Source organism: Hipposideros armiger, unplaced genomic scaffold, assembly GCF_001890085.2.
Source record: "Hipposideros armiger isolate ML-2016 unplaced genomic scaffold, ASM189008v1 scaffold_819, whole genome shotgun sequence".
NCBI classification, from domain to species: Eukaryota; Metazoa; Chordata; class Mammalia; order Chiroptera; family Hipposideridae; genus Hipposideros; species Hipposideros armiger.
The window spans coordinates 32,836-52,236 of record NW_017732169.1 but is presented as its reverse complement, the minus strand read 5'-3'; the positions used below and the strand labels follow the sequence as shown (position 1 = coordinate 52,236).

Genomic DNA, 19,401 nt, shown 5'->3' with positions numbered 1-19,401 from the left:
TTTTTTTTTTAGAATGAAGCTAGAACTGTCAGCTGTCAAATGACATAGCAATAACATAGATGCGAATGACTAGTACTTCCAAAAATGAACTAGTGCCATCTGTCGCTAACATGCGTCATGACTTTTCAGACAACCCAGTACACGGTCTATCCATTTTGAATCTTTTAATTTACATTGGTTGTTTTGGCAAAGTATTTACCTGAAGAGTTATTTTTCTTTCTCACTTGATAAAAACTACTTAGGGGCGGCCGGTTAGCTCAGTTGGTTAGAGCGCAGTGCTCATAACGCCAAGGTTGCCGGGTTTGATCCCTGCATGGGCCACTGAGCTGCACCCTCCACAACTAGATTGAAACAACTACTTGACTTGGAGCTGATGGGTCCTGGGAGAACACACTGTTCCCCAGTTAAAAAAAAAAAACAACTGGTTAGAACACAAACATCCTTCTTTGCTATCTTTTTAAAATCTACCCATCCCTACCTTTTTCTTGGGAGGAATAACATAATTTGACTTTGGTCAGATGGAAGAAACTTTTAATATTCTTATTAAAATTCATTGTTTCACGAAATAAAACATGAACTCAGCTTCTTAAAATATTATATACTTGACATAAAAGACCAGCCTTTTGGATATGCTAATATTTTCATATCCACAGGCATGACATTGAAAACCATGGTTTGCATTCAGATGGCTCTCCTTATTCCAAAGGAAATTTTCTACAGATTGCTCAGCATATGTATGGCGAGTTTGCTTGCAGCTGGTCAAGAGCTGAAAGAGGATCCTTGAAAACCATATGGAGAGGTTATCCACAGTTTAGATTCATTCTGCTGAGTGTTTCATATTTATGCGTTAATCATCCGCTAGTCATCTCTTGGCTGTGGGCTCTCAGAAAGTTATACAGCAAAGAACAATGTGTAAAAATTAAATAGTTAGGAAAAAAGTTTAGAGTGTGATCTTTTTTGAAAGTGGAATTAAACTGAAAAATACAGAAGTGTGTGTTCTGTAGTCTTGGCTCAAAGAGTGACTGTGATATGGATTTGGTTTCTTTTTAATTCATCTCTGGCTAGCATTGTCTTTTGTATATATAAATTAAATATGAAACTAAGAAAATTAAAGTTGATACTTTAGATCTTTTTCTTTCCTTGCTTATTCCTTCTCTCCTTTGTGGTTTTGGGAAGACCGAAATAATTAAAATAGAATGTTAGAGACCACTTAGAATCGAGTTAAGCATTTTACCCATTAAAACTGTGGGCACCTGGCTGTAGCTTGCTAACTCACTGGGGTATTGTAAGTTTTACGCCACCTGTTGGGCACCTCACAAACAAATGCTGTCCATTGTATGTAATACCTAACTACTTAGGTTGGTGGTTTGGTTTGGTTTTGCTTTTGGCTTGGGGCATGGTGAAAATTTTGCTGCAAAACTAAGGGCCCTGAGAACCTTTGCATTAAATTAAAGGCTTTGTTTGAACCTTGAGCAGTGTTGCTACTCCCATTCCGAGGCAAAGAAATTGACCTTGAGTCACCTAATATTGGAGGGCAGAATAGCAGTAGCTCTTTGTTTGTACTGAAGAGATGTAGGCTTTATTTTTAAAAGAAGCATGTAATGTTGGCAGTGTTTTCAAATTAAAGGCCGACTCCAGATTCATGGTGAGGAGTACAAGATAGTAGTAGGGCTGGGACTAGACTGTGACAAGTGACAGGGTTCTCATCTTGAGTGCAGAATTTAAGAGGTTCCAAAAAGGCTGAGTAATAAAGAAAAATAGTATTTTAATGTATTGTTTTAAAAGCTCAATATTAATACAAAAAATTTCATAATGAAATAATCAGTTTTAAGTAAAGACAGGATCCAACCATGCACTTGCATGAGTCACTTTACCCTAATCCCGCCCTGGGGATTATAGGTTAAATCTTTATAATCCTAATTATTGAAGAATTTGCTGTGGATTCTTCCACAATAAATTTTTTCAAGAATAAAAGTTACAGGGGCGGCCGGTTAGCTCAGTTGGTTAGAGTATAGTGCTCATAACACCAAGGTTGCCGGTTCGATCCCCACGTGGGCCACTGAGTTGCGCCCTCCACAACTAGATTGAAAACAGCTATTTGACTTGGAGCTTATGGGTCCTGGAAAAACACCCTGTTCCTCGATTAAAAAAATAATAAAATAAAGAATAAAAGTTATAATTTTGGACCCTCAAAAACAGGAGGAGGTTAGAGAAAATGGTAGAGGGAGTAGATTACCAGTGGATTCAAGAATCTGATTCTATATTTTGTACAAAACAATTTCTTCCATTCTGAGGCCAATATCTCATGTCATCATTCTTGTAGCATGGCGGACACCGACCTGTTTATGGAATGTGAGGAGGAGGAGCTGGAGCCATGGCAGAAGATCAGTGATGTCATTGAGGACTCTGTAGTCGAAGATTATAATTCCGTGGATAAAACTACTACAGGTAACAGAAACTCGTGATCTTACATTGTTTAAACTGACTCAGTTGAACGGCATTTTTGCTAAGGAAGTGTGAGGTGGAGAAGGACTGGAAGAATCCAGGACTGGAAGAATTGTGGCGCACTGGTGCCACCTTTATTTTTCGTGCTGTAACCTGTAAGTTTCCTCATACATAAAGCTAGAAGCACTGTATTTAATTCATTAAAAACATTGAGTATTGTATTAACCAATGTTTGCCAAACATCTAGCGATCCTCTTACCAAATGATACATGACGAGAATGTGGAGTGGTGGTTGCGTCATTGCTCATCTATGTACCCAGTCAAATCACAGGCTCCCATAGTTTTAGGGCTTTTTTTCTTTTCTTTCCTTTGTTTGTGTTACTTGAACTTGGTTTCGTTTGTGAGCTGAGCAGAGCTTGCTTTGTGTTTGCCTTCATGGACAGTTTACAAGCTTAGGCTTGTTAGCTTCTCTTTCAGCAAGGTGATGTTGCAGGGTCAAGTTCTAGATTGCCCTGAATTCAGAAAGTGGGTGGTAGTTCTCCTCCCCACCCCCACATTGTACCCATTGTCTTTATCTTCATCTTCCTTCCTTGGGACCTGAAGGTAGTATTGTTTGGGCTGAAACGGGACATGGTTCAGGGTCTTGTGGATGGCTTACTGTGCGTGGCTCTGAATACCAGCTGTGGAGATAAACATTTGAGTCCTCGAGGTTTGCTTCTGTATAAGCAACGCACTAAAATCCCGGTTTGGTGAGCTTGTGAGTTAACCTGACCAGGAAATGTGAGACAAAGAAGAAGGCATGGCGTCTGCTTGGTGGAGTGAGGGACAAACAGGAGAAATCAGAGGAACATTTGGATTTACAAATAAAGCAAAAACTTTGGCTATGGAGACATACAGCAAGATGAAAAGGGAAGAGTAGAGCAGGATCCTTTAGTGTCGTCTGTCCCTGACTCCAAGTGACTGTGCCTCCCCTTCCCCACAGTTTCTGTGAGCCAGCAGCCAGTCTCGGCTCCAATGCCCATCGCTGCCCATGCCTCTGTGGCCGGGCACCTCTCTACGTCCACCACCGTTAGTAGCAGCGGGGCACAGAACAGCGACAGTACAAAGAAGACTCTTGTCACACTAATTGCCAACAACAATGGTAAGTGGGATTACTGGGACGTTCTTCCTGGGCTAGAGGGGTGAGCACATACCAAAGGTCTTAGGAGCAGCCGTGCCTGTTTAGTTTTCAGGCACCAATGTGGTTCTGTTAGTGGGAGAGTGAACTTCGTACCCATCCCCGCCAGGAAGCCTTTCGGCAGGTGGCGCTGTTCGTCTGACTTGGTGCTGAACTCATGCTGCTGTTTCCAATCAGAGTGCCACCTGTTCTGGCTGCCGGTGACACCACGGATAGAAAACTAAACCCAAAATTTGTAACTATTAAAGAGATCTGGGGTTTTTGTTTGTTTGTTTTTGTTTTGTTTTTTTAATTAGAAGAGCTCCACTAGTTCCCCCAGGGCAGCTTTGTTCTGTATTTTCTCTGGCAGGTTCATTTGGTTATTGGTTCCTGGGTATGGAAAATAGGATAGGGTTGTTGTCTAGCTGAAGGAAATGGTGCATGAAGAGTGTTTTTTAGTATGTTTATTGACTAGAGAGGCTGGATAGTATTGATTTTTTTAAATTTTGTTTCTGATGACTGTTTCTGCACTCTGAAGATGAGTTATTGGCAAATTATGTCTCAAGCTTCAAAACTAGAGTAAACACCTTCATAGAGTCATTCCATTGCTGCAAAAGAGTTTATTTTTTATTATTTTATTTCCTTTAAAAATAAAACAGCTTTATTATTACAAGAATAATATGTGCATTGTAGAAAAGTAGACAAGAAATAAAAGGAAGAAAAAAATTTAAATATAATTTCACTTTTTCTGAAGATAACTTTGTAATTCTTTTTTTTCTTCTTTTTTTTTTTTTTTAAGCTGAGCCATCCTGCCACCTGTTGGCAGCTCAGCAGCTGCTCAGCTCAGCCGGGAATTGAACCGCTGTTGCTCAGAGCTCAAACTCTTGAGCGAACTCTTAACCAATTGAGCCACTCAGCTGGCCCTGTAATTCTTATTCTAAAGTACATATATGTACTTTATATATTCTATATGCTATATGTAGTGATTTACTTTTTACAAAAATGGATCATAATAGTCTCTACATTGCTCTTCGCCTGCTTTTTTACTCCAAAATGTAGTGACTCGTTTTACTAACTACGTATCTGACACTTTTGATGACTGACTGATGTTTGGTTAATTGTTATTAACAATAGGTTGTAAAAGGGTATGTTGCTATTTTCAAGAGCTATTGAGAGCGTCTGTCTCTGTGTCCTTTGTCACATCATTAGGTGGTTCTCAGGATACAGAACTAAATGTCAAATTGTTGTCATCACAATTTTAAGGATTTCGATCAATATTTTTTCCTGGATTGGCCGTCTAGAAATGTTGTGTCAGCTTATATTTCCATTAAAAGTGTGCATGATGTTTTTATTTTGGGCTATAACCACTTATTCCCTTATTGTTGGACGTTTTTTAGAGTCCCAACTTTTTGTTTTATTTATTTTTTTCTCTTTTAAAGAATTCCGATGTTTTGTGATTACAAAGTGCTATGTGGACATTTTCAGGCATTCTGTCACTCACTATGTAAGCACATCTGTGGTACAAAGTGAGATTGCTGGGTTGGGCATTTAAAATTTGATAGACATTGGGCCGGCCGAGTGGCTCAGTTGGTTAAAAGTTGGCTTAAGAGTGAGAGCTCTAAGCAACAGAGCTGCCAGTTCAATTCCCACATGGGCCAGTGACACTGCGCCTGAGCTGAGCTGTTGCTGAGCTGCCAACAGGTGGCAGGATGGCTCAGCTGGTGTAACAACAAGATTGCCTGTTTGATGGTGGGCTACGCCCACCTGCAACTAAGACTGAACTTAGCACCTTGAGCTGGGCTGCCGCCCAGATGGCTCAATGGATAGAGCGTGTGCTCTTAACAACAAGGTTGCTGGTTCGACTCCTGCATGGGGTGGCTACGCCCACCCGCAACTAAGATTGAACACAGCACCTTGAGCTTAGAGGCCACGAGCTGCCGACGGGCAGCCAGATGACGACTGGCGCCCTCCACAACAAAGATTGAAGGACAACAACTTGACTGGTCCCCTTCCCCAATTCCCCAACACTGTTCCCCTTCCCCAATTCCCCAATAAAATCTTTCTAAAAAATAATAAATTAAATCAATAAATAAAATTTGATAGCGTTAGATTGCCCTAATCTGTTGCTCTAGAGAAGTGCCCACCAGCAGCTCTTTCCCCATATTTTTTCAATCTCTGGCTACTGAAAATATGATTTTTATCATATTAAAAACCCTTAGAATTTTTTTCTTATAAATAGTGACCCTCGTATATAAGTAAAGATGAGGAAACTGAGGCCTAGAGAGTCTAAATAATTTGCTTAAAGTCACATAGTTGGTAAGTGACTAAACTGGATTTGAATTATGTGGACTTGGAAGATTGTGGCCTTTTGTCTGAATTTTACTGCTTTCCTTGGGTTCACTTAAAATTATCTGTCAAAGCACTATTAGCAACCAGTTTAGCTAAACTTTTCTTTGATCTGAGGGTTCCAAGGCCTGTGATGAGCATCCTATGACATTGACGTGACCTGGTCTCCTTGACTCTGAATGTACTCGATTCCCAAACCCTCCTCAGGCCTGTGTACTAATTTTTAAATACAGTATATATAAATTGATTTTATTTATTTCAGAAACCTCTTGTATTCAAAATAAAATATTACCCCAACTTCACGGTTAAAAAAAAAATGGGTATAACCACAGTTACATATGTCTGTGTATTCTTCCAAAAACTGTCCATGCATAGATAAGGACACATTAATAGGTCCAGTTTGTCTAGCCATATATATATACACACATACAGGGGGGAAATTTTTGCAAATAATATATCTAATAAGGGACTTGTATCTAGACTATATAAAGAACTAGTTCAATCCAGTAATAAAAAGACAATCCAATTTTTTAAATGGTCAATGGATCTGAATAGATACATCTCTAACAAAGATGTATAAATGGCAGATAGGAACATGAAAAGATGGCCCAATATCATTAGTCGTTAAGGAAATACATATCAAAACCACAATGAGACACTGCTTCGTACCTACTAGGACAGCTGTAATCAGAAAGATGGACAATAGCAAGTGTTGGTGAGAATGTGAAGAAATTGGAACTCAAACATACTGCTGATGAGAGTGTAAAATGTTTGTGGCTGCTTTGGGAAATAGTTTGGCAATTTCTCAAAAAGTTAAACATTGAGTGATCATGTGACTCAGCAGTTCTACTCTTAGTTATATACCCAAGAGAATTGAAAACATATTCACACAAATACTTGTGCACAAATGTTCACAGCAGCGTTATTTTTTATAGCCAAAAGTAGAAACAACCTAAGCTGTTGAATGGATGAACAAAATGTGGTATAGCCATACAATGGAATATTATTAGGCCCTGAAAAAAGAATGAAATACTGATACATGCTATAACATGAATGAAACTTGAAAACATAATGCTGAGTGAAAGAAATCAGACACAAAAGGCCACATATTATATGACTGACTCCATTTATATAAAATGCCCGCAGTAAGCAAATCTATGGTGACAGAAAATAGATTAGTGGTTGTCAGGACTGGGAGAGAGGAGAGTGGGTGATAACTGCTAATGGGTGCAGGTCACTTTTGGGGGTGATGCAAATATTCTGGAGTTAAATAATGGTGATGGTTGCACAAACCTCGTGAATACACTAAAAACCTCTGAATTGTACACTTTGAATGGGTGATATGTATGGTATGTGGATTATATCTCAGTAAAGATGTTTTTGGCTTTGCGGGGTTGGGGGTTGTTTAAGGAAGTGTCAGGAATAAAATTTTGGAGCATTTTTCTATTCTTTTTGCTGTTCTCCAGAATCTGTCACTCAGCCTTGGGAAATTAGTCCTATAGCTTTGACTGATGATATGCTTGCATTGAAAAGAAACATTATGAAGTGAAATAAATCAGTGCTTAATTTTGAGCTGTGAAAGATGTGAATTTAATGTTATAAATTTCTCACCGCATAACTAGTTAGGATTTTCAACTCCTTTCTAGCTCATTTCAACTCCAGTTTAACTGTCTTAAGGGTTTTAAGGTGATGTACGTAAATTTAAAAGAATGAAGGGAACAATGAAGACCTCCACATTTGTCCACCGAACAGAACATATTGTGAGAGAAGCTGCTGTGATCTCCTTCCCTTATTTAATCAGTTTAGGGCTGTGGTGCCTGGTTTGTACACTGAGAGGAAACTTAGAGGCAGGACATTGATTGGCTGGATAATTCTATTAAAGGCTTTTTAAGCCTCACAATTCTCACTGCCTCTTTCATCCTCTAGAACTTGGTACGACCTTCAAATTGTCGTCAGAATTTCTTTGAGGAAAGAATAAGAATGCAGAAATCATTTAAAAAATTCCTTAGAATTAGAATTATTAGAATTCATTCAAAGAATTCATTAAAAGTAATAAGTATAATTTACTCAGTGTGACTTGCCATATGCTGGTTTTTGCTTTCAGTTGAATTGTGAACCTAATCTGAGCTTAGAAACCCACTTTTTTGTTTGCACTGTATTTTTGGAAAAGTCCTAACAACCCACCAAAATTCAAACATGACCATGGTGTCAGAGAATATTTGCAGAAAATGCCCGTGTTGACATTCTTTATAATAGTAGAGTTTGTGCAGATTTCATGGGAACAGGGCCTCTTTCAAGACTTCCTAATGCTGGTTGATTTCACATAAGTGTAAAACATTTCCATCATTTCCTTCCTGTATTTAATTGGGATGTTGAGTCAGTGACTATCTTAAGAATTTTTGGGCTTAGACAAATAACAGAATTTATTTTTTTACCATAGCAGTTGAAATAATGAATAGAAAATATTTTTTTGTTTAGTCAGTATTTTTCAGCCTTAAGTTGTACAGGGGTGAAAGAGATGGGTGGGGAACCTACGATTATAGATGAAGAGAGACTTAGAGATATGTCCATCAATTGCATATCTGTTGGGAACCCTTTTGTAACTTGATTCAAGCAAACTCTTCAAAAAATTACAGACAATCGTCAGTTTGAATTCTGACTTGGTATTTGATATTAAAAAATTGCTATATATTAAACTTTATGGAGTGTAATTGACAAACATAATTGCAAGCTATTTGAAGTGTACATGGTGGTGATTTGATATCCGCGTATGTTAATAGTTATATGTTAACTATTAATAGTTAACACCTCCATCGCCTTATACCTTTATCTTTGGGCAGGAGTGAGAACATTTAAATTCTACTCTCTCAGCAAATTTCAATTATATTATACAGTGTTATCAACTATAGTCACGGAATTATTACATTTTTTAAGAGTGATAATGGTGTTGATACTCGCTCTTTAAGTTCTTTTAGAGATACATATTGAAATATTTATAGATGAAATGATATGACCTGGAACATGTTTCAAAATAATATGGGAGCTGGCAAGTGGGTGGGAGGTACAGATGAAACAAGATTGGCCATAAGTTGATAATTGTTGAAACTCGGTGATGAGTACATGCAGATTCATTATAGTGTTTTGTGTGTGTGTGTGTGTGTGTGTGTGTGTGTGTATTTCTCCACAATAAAACATTTAAATTTAAAATCTAAATAGTCAATAAATTGCCAGCATAGTTAGCATAGATAGGACTTGTTGAATTTTTTGTTCATCTGTCAGCTTCTATAATCATTAGTCTGCTGGCCCATAACTGTAAGGGTCTAGTCCACTGATGGGCTCTCAGTTTCTGGGAGAATGTGGGACAAGCCACGGTTGGCCCATTAATAAGTCACCTATATACCCCTCTGCTGGTCTGACTTTGTAGCTAACGGTAGTGACTCCATTGTCAAGTATAACATAAAATTCAGAGGACTCCATTCCATTCTAGTGATTTGAGATAAAAAGTTAAGGCAGTGTATTGCTGAATCTTCGATTTAGGTATATTGGCTCCCTGAAGTTTTGTCTGGTTTTGAAGTATTCTTTGTAATTAGGAAATGTAGTATTAAGGATTTTTCAGCCAAATGTAGTAAATAGAGGACTTGAAAACATTTACAGAACTGCTTTTCTCACAAATGAAAAAGAATTTAAAATATTTCCATAATAATTAGCCCAGTTTATTAGTATTTATAATAATACCTATTAATATGTATTCATGAATGAATCATTATCTTCTGAAGTCATGTCATCTTTACTTGGTGTGGGTTAGTTTTGGACTAGGCCTTTTCTTTATCAGCCTTGACATAATAGAGAGAAGGGAGCCTGCCAATCTCTGTTCCCAACCGGTGAAAGACACTGGGAGTTTGGAGCTTTGCATTTCTGAGATTTGACTCACTAGAGATGCCATCTTTTAAATTCTGTATACTCGCTGAATTAAAGTTTGTTGAGTATTCCTCTTGTAAAAAGATTAAGGTGGGTTAGCAGCAAACTACATTCTGACAAAATAGGTTAAATGTGGTGCTTTTGGCGTTCTTTGATTTTAAGAAAAACAATTTTTTTTAGGAAAAAAACTTGTGTGTTATTTTGTTTTTAATAAAAAGAAACTTCTATGTTATTTTGTTTGGCTGATTTGATATGGGAGATTATGTGTAGTCACCTAAATAATTAGTCAAAGTGATAGTCATGTAGAGGCCTTAATATATGAAGACATCCCTAGTTAAGATATATAGGGGAGATGTTAATGAACCTCCCCTACCTACCTGTTTTTCTGTTAGTTGTAGATTTGGGTGAAGCTTAAATTTTTGGTGAATTTGGTGACATTAAACCTGAGGTGAGTGACAGTCTTGGATATTTTGATATCTGGGACGCCATTTCTTATCTTAAAATCATAATGTTTCTTACAAAATGTGGGTTTGTTTTCTTATCTTCCTTTTTTTTTCTCCCTTTCACCCTTTAGCTGGCAATTCTTTGGTCCAACAAGGCGGCCAGCCGCTCATCCTAACCCAGAATCCAGCCCCAGGTCTGGGCACAATGGTTAGTCAACCAGTACTGAGGCCTGTCCAGGTCATGCAGAATGCCAATCATGTGACTAGTTCCCCTGTGGCCTCACAACCAATATTCATCACTACACAGGTGAGTAGGTCCCTGAATTCTGGGACTTGGTAGAGGAGAGACCTGCCATAGAGTCTTTAACATCATGAGAGAATGCCCTGCGTCCTGTCCTTTGACCTGGCTTTCTCATTGGCTGTTTTGTAATTTGATGCTGACTTTTGTGGAAAGTAACACAGCTACACCTGCCTGATTTCCTCTTTGTGCCCCTTAGAGGGCTATTAAGTGATTTGATCAAGGTTTGGGCGGAAATTAGTGGGAAAGCTTGGGTTTAGAAACCTTAACGCTTGGCCCTCAGGGCTTCTCGCCCTTCGCTTGAACCATTTTTGTTAAAATGGGGTGAGTTTATTGGTTTCTGGAAATCCAGGTGAAATTGATGAGGTGTGGGCAGATCTTTGAAGAAAAGGAACATGACTTACTTGCTGCATCATGTGCACTGAAGTGGAAAGCCTAATGCTGGAGGTGTGGTGCCAAGGCAGATCAACACCTCTTTGCCTATGGCTTCCTGAGTTACAAACTCTCCTCTTAGACATTTGCCAGAGGTTCGTGGACTTGGAACAATTTCTTACAATCGTTTGTATGTTGAATCACTCCGGTGAATAACTATTAGTGTAATGTTTTTTCCTTCTATGTCTTTAGCACGTTAGGGGCCTGTCTTTGGGTGAGTTTTTTTAAGCTGAAAATTTTTTAAGACAGAAAATAGGTTTTCATTTTGCTCATATGTACCAAAGCCTGTTCTCCAGTTTCCATATTTTGTTAGTCAAAAGTTTGCCAGAATCCCTAAATTGCTCCATCTCAGTCTTTTAAAAGCTCTAACTCCAGAGACAGAACTACTAGGTAAGAGTGTGGAAATTTTTTTGGATGTAGGCCTTACTGCAGTCTCTGCTAGCCTTAGCGGATCTCCATGTTAAAGATCACTTTGCTTTTTAATGCAGGGATTTCCTGTAAGAAATGTCCGGCCTGTACAAAATGCAATGAATCAGGTTGGGATTGTGCTGAACGTACAGCAAGGCCAAACGGTTAGACCAATTACACTAGTCCCAGGTAAGGAACAATGTCTGTCCATGTGCAATACACTCGCATCCAGAAGATTTGTTTTTATTGTCTCAGAACACGCTAGGTCATTTACAAAGTGTATTTAAGGAAAACCTAAAACTATAAGCCTCCTGTTGATTTAAGCCCAATTTTTTAAATACTGTTTCTAACCTTTGGCCAGGGTGGTGATTTTATTTCTTTATTTTCACTTTTTACCACCCTTCAGGAGGTAGTAAACCTGGGTTAATATAGTCTGTTTTCTATTTCTCATCTTTTAGTCAGCAATTAACTTTGTTATCTTGAAGGAATATTATTAATGCAAACTCCCAAATTCTGTATTCCTTATAATTCTGCTCACATACATGGTAGGATTAGAAACTTTATTTTGCCTTAATTTTATAGCATAGACGTTAGATATAAATTAAACAAATGACATACCCTGTGGATAAATATTGCCTAGTTAGTATTTATTTTTAAGAAACCAAAGTGAAAAATAATTTTTAAAAATCTTGTAATTTTTTCCCCAGTTCTTTATTTAGTGTCTAAATTTACTACAATTCAGGCCAAAAAAAGAATATCTTAGTTGAGTTGTTGTAAGGGGTTCTGTAGTTTGTCTTCCTAAGTTTTGTTGCTCTCAGAGCCCACAGAGGTATTTTGATTTTTTGTTTTGTTTTTGTTTTTTGTTTTGTTTTTGCCTTCAGTCTGTTGAGCTTATCCTATCTAGTTCTGATGTTTCTTAAATATGTGTCAGTGAAATAGTCTATAGCTGAGCCAGGAGACTGTCATCTTTGGGATGTCCTAGTAGAGTTGCATAGTTGGTCTTCTATTTGAGTTTATTATATAAGAGAATGGAAGACTCCTTTAGTATTCTGAGACAGAAAGATTGCATTTTTTTCAGGACCAAGTCTGCCCTTTGGGCCTGTATATACCCATACTGTCTCCTACTTTGTACCTATTCTTTCTCTTCCAGTACCAAGGTCAAGGTACTCCTGATTGTGTTCATAGAATAGAAAAGGCAGAGTGGTAAGGTGTTTGGGGAGGAGTTGATGGGAATCTTCTTTCTTCAGTTAAATGTCTTTAGGCCTGGTTATGTAGGCCAATTTCTGTTTATCGGCTTGAATGCCTATTACTCTCTCAGATAAGAGAATCTGTGCTACTCTTGGTAAACCTCTGATGGTCACCAGTCAGTTTGGGGAAATAATAATTTCCTAGCCCAGTATTTCCAGTAGAGACGGGGGATGTATCATAGGTGAGCTTATTGACCGAGATTTGGTACTTCTCTTTGTCTTTTGAAGCCCCAGGTACCCAGTTTGTTAAGCCGACCGTTGGAGTCCCACAGGTGTTCTCTCAGATGACCCCAGTGAGGCCAGGCTCCACAATGCCCGTGAGGCCCACCACCAACACCTTCACCACCGTCATCCCAGCCACTCTCACCATTCGAAGCACCGTCCCCCAGTCCCAGTCCCAGCAGACCAAGTCCACCCCCAGTACTTCCACCACGCCCACCGCCACACAGCCGACCTCATTGGGGCAGCTAGCTGTTCAGCCTCCAGGCCAGTCCAACCAGACCCCGAATCCCAAACTAGGTGAGGCGTGGGAGAAGGAGACAGCACAACGGGACGGGGTGGTGGGTGGAGAACAGATGATTATCACTTGGCCAACATAGCTCCCTCCTTCCCCTCTCCACCTGCAGTGAGCATTACCAGCTTTGTCACTGTGAAGCGACCTGGGGTTACAGGTGAAAATAGCAATGAAGTGGCCAAACTGGTGAACACCCTTAACACCATCCCTTCCCTGGGCCAGAGTCCTGGGCCGATGGTTGTGTCCAACAACAGCTCTGCCCATGGCTCACAGAGAACCAGCGGACCCGAGTCTTCAATGAAAGGTACAGTAACCCCGAAAGATTGAGCAGCCAGTCGTTCCAAAACATGAATATATATGTCATATCAGAACACTATACTGTGAACTAGAGACATAAAATAGAATATAGTTGCTACCATCTGTTCTCACAGAAACCTAGTGTAGTGAAGCATAGCCAGTTGTGAATCAGCTACAAGGAATTCTGTGGTGGTACTTTGCAGATTGGTGAAACGGATTGATTGATCAGACATGGGGGGGGGGACCATCAAAGGATGGCTTCATGGAGGAGATGGATTTCTAAACAAGGTTTGAAAGTCGGAATTTGGTCAAGAGGTTTTCAGGTGTAGAAGGATATGAGCATGAGGGTTGTCAGCAATCTAGATCAGGGATCGGTACACTTTTTCTGTAAAGGACCAGGTAGTAAGTATGCTGGCCGTGTGCACAATATGGCCTGTGTCCCAGCTACTCAACTCTGCAGTGTATGCACAACAGCCACAGACTGTGTAAACGAACGAGCAGGGCAGAGCTCCACCAGAAGTACTTATGGACTCTGAATTTTGAATTTCCTATAATTTTCACCTGGCAGAAGATCTTACTCTTCTTTTGCTTTTATTTCAACCATTTAAAAACGGCAAAACCTATAACAAATGGTGTTGGGAAAACCAGATATCCACATGCAAAAAAATGAAGGTGGACCCTTACCAGATACAAAAATTAACTCATTGAATCAAAGACCTACTAAACATAAGAGCTAAAACTATAAAACTCTTAGAAGAAAACACCGGGGGAAAGCCTCATGACGTTGGATTTGGCAGTAATTCCTTACCTATGACACCGAAAATACGGGTAACAAAAGAAAAAATAGAAAAGAAAGACTATATCAAAATTAACGTCTTTAGGGCATCAAAGGATACTATCAACAGTGAAAAGCAACCCACTGAACAGGAGGAAATATTTCAAATCATATATCTGATAAGTGGTTAATATCTAGAATGTATAAAGAACTTCTACAAGTCAACAACAAAAGAACAAACAACCCGATTTAAAAATGGGCAAAGGAGTTGACTAGACATTTCTCCCAAGAAGATATGCTGTAGAGATGGTCATTGAATCCATGAAATGATGCTAAACATCACTAATAATTAGGGAATTGGAAATCAAAACCACAGTGAGATACCATTTCACACCCATTAGGATAACTATTATCCCAAAAACAGAAAATATCAAGTGTTGGGGAAGGTGTGGAAAAATGGGAACCCTTGCTCAGTGCTGGTGGGAACGTAAAATAGCATGATTTTTGCTATTGATATTGATATTTACTAGAAAAAAATGAAACAAAATTATCGTATGACCCAGCAGGTCCAATTCTGGGTACATACCCAAAATATTGAAAGCAGGGACCCAAACAGATATTTGTACACCCATGTTCATAGCAGCATTATTCACAAATAGCCAAAAGGTGGAAGCAGCCCAACTGTCCATCAACCTGTGAATGAATAAACAAAATGTATATACATACACAACGGTGTATTGTTCAGCCTTAAAACAGAAGGAAATTCTGACACATGACTACAACATTCATGAATCTTGAGGACATTATGCTAAGTGAGCCAGTCACAGAAGGACACATACTGTATGATATAATAATATGGGGTACCTAGAGGAGTTGGATTCATAGAGACACAAGTAGAATTGTGGTTGCCAGGGCCTAGGAGAAGTGGGGAATGGGGAGTTTTTAAATGGGTTTCAGTATTAAGAGATGAAAAGACTTCTGAAAATTGCTTGCACAACAGTGTGAAGGTACTTAACACAGCTGAATTACACGCTTAAAATTGATTAAGAAGTAAATTGTAGGTTATGTATATTTTACCACACTTAAAAAAAACCAAAAAACACTATATAACAACAAAAAGTAAAAGCCATTCTTAGCTCATGGGCAAAACAGAAACTGGCAGCTGGCTGGATGTGGTCTTTGAGCTATGATTTGCTGACCCTTGGCCTAGAGGTAGGAGGAAGGATGAAAGGAGTGTGCCTCCTAATTACCTCATGCTTGCTTACCAACCTCAATAGGCCTCTCAGGGAGTGTGTAACCTTTTTCCAAAAGGCCAGTAGTCTTTTTCCAGTATCATCTTCTTAATCTTATCAATGCTTCTCACTTCTTCCAGTGGCCTCTTCCATCCCCGTGTTTGACCTCCAAGATGGTGGACGGAAAATATGTCCACGGTGTAACGCTCAATTCCGTGTAACTGAAGCTTTGAGAGGTCACATGTGTGTAAGTGATATGACCTGCGATGGGGATCCAAATTAAAGGGCTACCTCCCATCTTGGGAGCTTGTGAAGCAGGGACCTGACAATGATTTGGGGGCTTCTTCAGGGTTACTTTCTCTTTCAGACGGTTTTAGAAGAGCTGTGCTTTGTAATGTAGTAGGATACATTTAAAGACCCTCAGATAGATAAGAACATATGCAGCCTTGGTCCTTAGTGGCAGTAGATTTTGAAACTGCCTTGGAGGACAGGTGTGTGAGAATCAGAACCCAAACCACGTTGGCTGTGGTTCATTTTCTACTTATTGTATTGTTGAATGATTCAGGAGCTGCTAACCAGTTCACGTTTCTAGCCTTTCTGTTTTTTGGCATTAATCCGCATGCGAAGGTTGCACCCTCTTCCTGCCAGGGCGCTCAGAACCAAGTTAGGCTAGTGAGCAGTTACAGGAGCTAAGGCAGGAAAGAGAAGTACAAGACACGGTGTTTGTAGTGGCACGTGGCTGTAAATATATATACACTAGAAAAAGAGTGAATCTTGGAAACGCTGTAGAAAACTGGATGGTGAAAGCTGGATGAGAACACCTAGAACCAAACTTAACAAGGAACGTTATGGAGTTGGGGGATTAGCATCCCCAAGACCCCAGGAGAACCAGAATGATCGATGTCTTCTTTCTGACAGTACTGTTGCCCGGAAATGGTTGAATACCAGAAGAAAGGAAAGTCTCTGGATTCCGAACCCAGTGTCCCATCTGCAGCAAAGCCCCCGTCTCCCGAGAAAACAGCCCCTGTTGCTTCCACACCCTCTTCTACACCAATTCCTGCGCTGTCACCACCTACTAAAGTACCAGAGCCCAATGAGAATGTGGGTGACGCTGTCCAGACCAAGCTCATTATGCTAGTGGATGACTTCTACTATGGACGGGACGGTGGCAAAGTAGCCCAACTCACGAACTTCCCTAAGGTCGCCACGTCTTTCCGATGCCCACATTGTACCAAAAGGCTAAAGAACAACATTCGGTGAGTGTCAGGGAGCCTTGGACGTAACCTTGAACAAGAGAAGACTGACATTGTCTTACCTGTTTAATAAGCCTTTCCTTTTGGGGAATGGTCCCGTTATCTAGCTTTGCTGAGGATTATCATGAAAACCAATAGCTAGTACCTTCGCTATTACTATAGTTATCTTTTAATGAATAAGACACCCTTGGGTAGGGCAAGGACGACCAGTGTATCTCCTTCTGCAGAACTCTCTTAGTTTCAGGAACCCTTTTCCAGGTTCCCGAACGGGAACGGGTGTGGGGTGGAGTGAGGAATGGGTAGGTAATATCTGTTCTGCGATTCCATTATGTCTCCAAGGCTGCTGATTTTTACATGTTTTCCTGTACTCTGTGCTGCTACAGGTTCATGAACCACATGAAGCACCACGTAGAACTTGATCAGCAGAATGGTGAAGTGGATGGTCACACCATCTGCCAGCACTGTTACCGCCAGTTTTCCACTCCCTTCCAGCTCCAGTGCCACTTGGAGAATGTCCACAGTCCCTATGAATCGACTAGTAAGTCTGGAAACTCTTTAACTGTAGGGCTCCATTTAGCTCCTCCCCTCATCAGTGACTGGCGCCAGGGGGAGCCGGTTATATTTACTTACATTCACGTGGGTAACACTACAGAGGAAGTTGTTTGCTGTTTTCTTAACAAGCCTGTCTTCTGTTCAGCATGCATTGAGTTCAGGGCTCGATCCTGAAGTAGTTGGGGCTCTGGTCCAGGAACACTGGAGAGAGATCCATGTACTGGGTTTATTACCTAGATTCTTTGATAGAAGGAGCATCTGTATTTGGAACTCCATTTTAGCTAGTCCTCTGGTAGGTTTTATGTAAGATAAAAGATAATGTCACACAGTACTTGACCATGGAGACAGTGCTTTCAATGAAGTGTGAGTCGGAGCACTACCTATACTGTGCAGATGAGGGAATGGGGCTGGACACAAGTCATTTGTTTATGAGCGGACACCTCTAGTCAGGTGACATTGTGAGAATTTGAACCCTGAATCTAGAACACTTCCTGTGTCCTTTATGGGACTTCTAGTTTTACTGAAGAAGCAAAAGTTATGTAACGGGGAAAATGTGAGAACAGCACAGTATATTTATTACACACATAGGTGTTGTGTGAGCCCAATAGAAAAATAGTTCAGACGAGGAACCGAGTCCTGTGGCCAGACTTCACAGAAAGTCATGCTTAAATTTTTAGTCTTTAAACACCAGAAGGATTTTGGTGGATAGAAAGAAAGTAAGGAAAGCTTTTAGGTGACGGGAAATGACATGAGCAAACATGGAGGGACCAGAAATATGCATGTGATCTGGATGTTTCTGCTGCAGATTTAAAACCTGCCTAGAAAGAAATTAAACAGCAAGGACATCTTTTGTATCATTTGACAGAGGACTTTGCTTCCAGCGCTCGAGGGTTCTGCTTCTCAGCTTTTCTCTTGTCTCTGGCCCGCAGCAGAGTGGCTGTTAGACTCGGGCATTGCGCTCACACACACGATTGTGCAGACGAAGAACCGACCATACCCTCCTGCGTGTTTCCCGAATCTGTTTCTTCCAAGGCAGAAATGCTTCCCCTTCCTACCTCCTTGGCCTTGGTGACATTGGCAAGGGGAATGGGGTCGCCATGGGTGACTTAGACTAGTGCTGGTCAGTAGAAATATAATGTGAGCCATACATATAATTTTAATTTTTTTAATAGCCATTTTAAGTGTTAATCAAAAATTTTACATTAATGAGGTATGTAACTTATTTCCATTAAGAAAACAGGTTATTAATATTGTGATAGGCTTGCACAGTCACAGAGGATTGCTAGACTTACTGTGGTGATTACGTCATAAGGTATAGAAATGTCGAGTCACTGTATATACACCTGAAACTAATATAATATTGGGTACTGACTATACGTAAATTTTAAAAAGTAAAATAATTAAAAAAACATGTTTTAAAATCTGGTGTCTATAGTACTCTCACAGCAGATCTCAGTCTGGGCTCAACATTTCAGGGGCTTGCTGAGCACACATCGGTGGCAGTTACGATAATGCACAGTGGGGCACAGGACGAAGCGTTTGGGGGTAGAGTGGGTATTGAAATCAGCCATGATAGCACTGCAGTGCAGTGTAGCTTAGAGTAACCAACCGGCTCAGTATAGTTAAGACCCAGAATTCTTCACCATCAGCGACAGGCAGCCCAGTTAGCTCATCTGCTCCTCCCGGTGAAAATATCTAACTCAATTTATACAGAACCTGATCAGTGGGGCTTTTGTTAATCCATTTACGAGGACATCTGGACTATATCTAGGAAAGGGAAGTTTTTCCTTATGAAAAACAAGGCAGTGCAGAACCTCATCGACCTTTCTCTTTGTTTACCACTCTGACATCCCTGACTTTCAGCTTACATATCAGTTTTATTCTTGGGTCCTTTTCCTGCATCCACAGTAGATTCTGCATGCAAGTCATATGTTTTTGTTGGTTTTTTTTTAAAGATTTTTATTGGGGAGTTGGGGGGATGGGAACAGCGATGTGGAATTGGGGGAAGGGGAACAGACAAGTTGCTGTCGTTTTGTTCTTCAGTCTAGTTGTGGAGGACGTTGCTTCACTGGCCCATGTTGGTAT

General features: G+C 40.0%; 1 protein-coding gene across 6 annotated transcripts in view; it reads left to right on the top strand.

The window, feature by feature from the left end:
* POGZ (pogo transposable element derived with ZNF domain) overlaps positions 1-19,401 on the top strand; it is a 53,728-nt gene that overhangs the window by 23,228 nt on the left and 11,099 nt on the right. For 3 of the 6 annotated variants that reach the window (XM_019628963.1, XM_019628965.1, XM_019628964.1), the window contains 9 exons: positions 2,324-2,448; positions 3,428-3,586; positions 10,440-10,615; positions 11,527-11,635; positions 12,922-13,212; positions 13,293-13,511; positions 15,652-15,758; positions 16,430-16,767; positions 17,148-17,302. In XM_019628963.1, coding sequence (XP_019484508.1) covers positions 2,325-2,448; positions 3,428-3,586; positions 10,440-10,615; positions 11,527-11,635; positions 12,922-13,212; positions 13,293-13,511; positions 15,652-15,758; positions 16,430-16,767; positions 17,148-17,302 — 1,678 coding nt within the window. In that variant the 5' untranslated portion in view covers position 2,324. The remainder of the gene's footprint in view (positions 1-2,323; positions 2,449-3,427; positions 3,587-10,439; positions 10,616-11,526; positions 11,636-12,921; positions 13,213-13,292; positions 13,512-15,651; positions 15,759-16,429; positions 16,768-17,147; positions 17,303-19,401) is intronic. The other 3 variants (XM_019628966.1, XM_019628968.1, XM_019628967.1) reach the window with 3 other exon arrangements.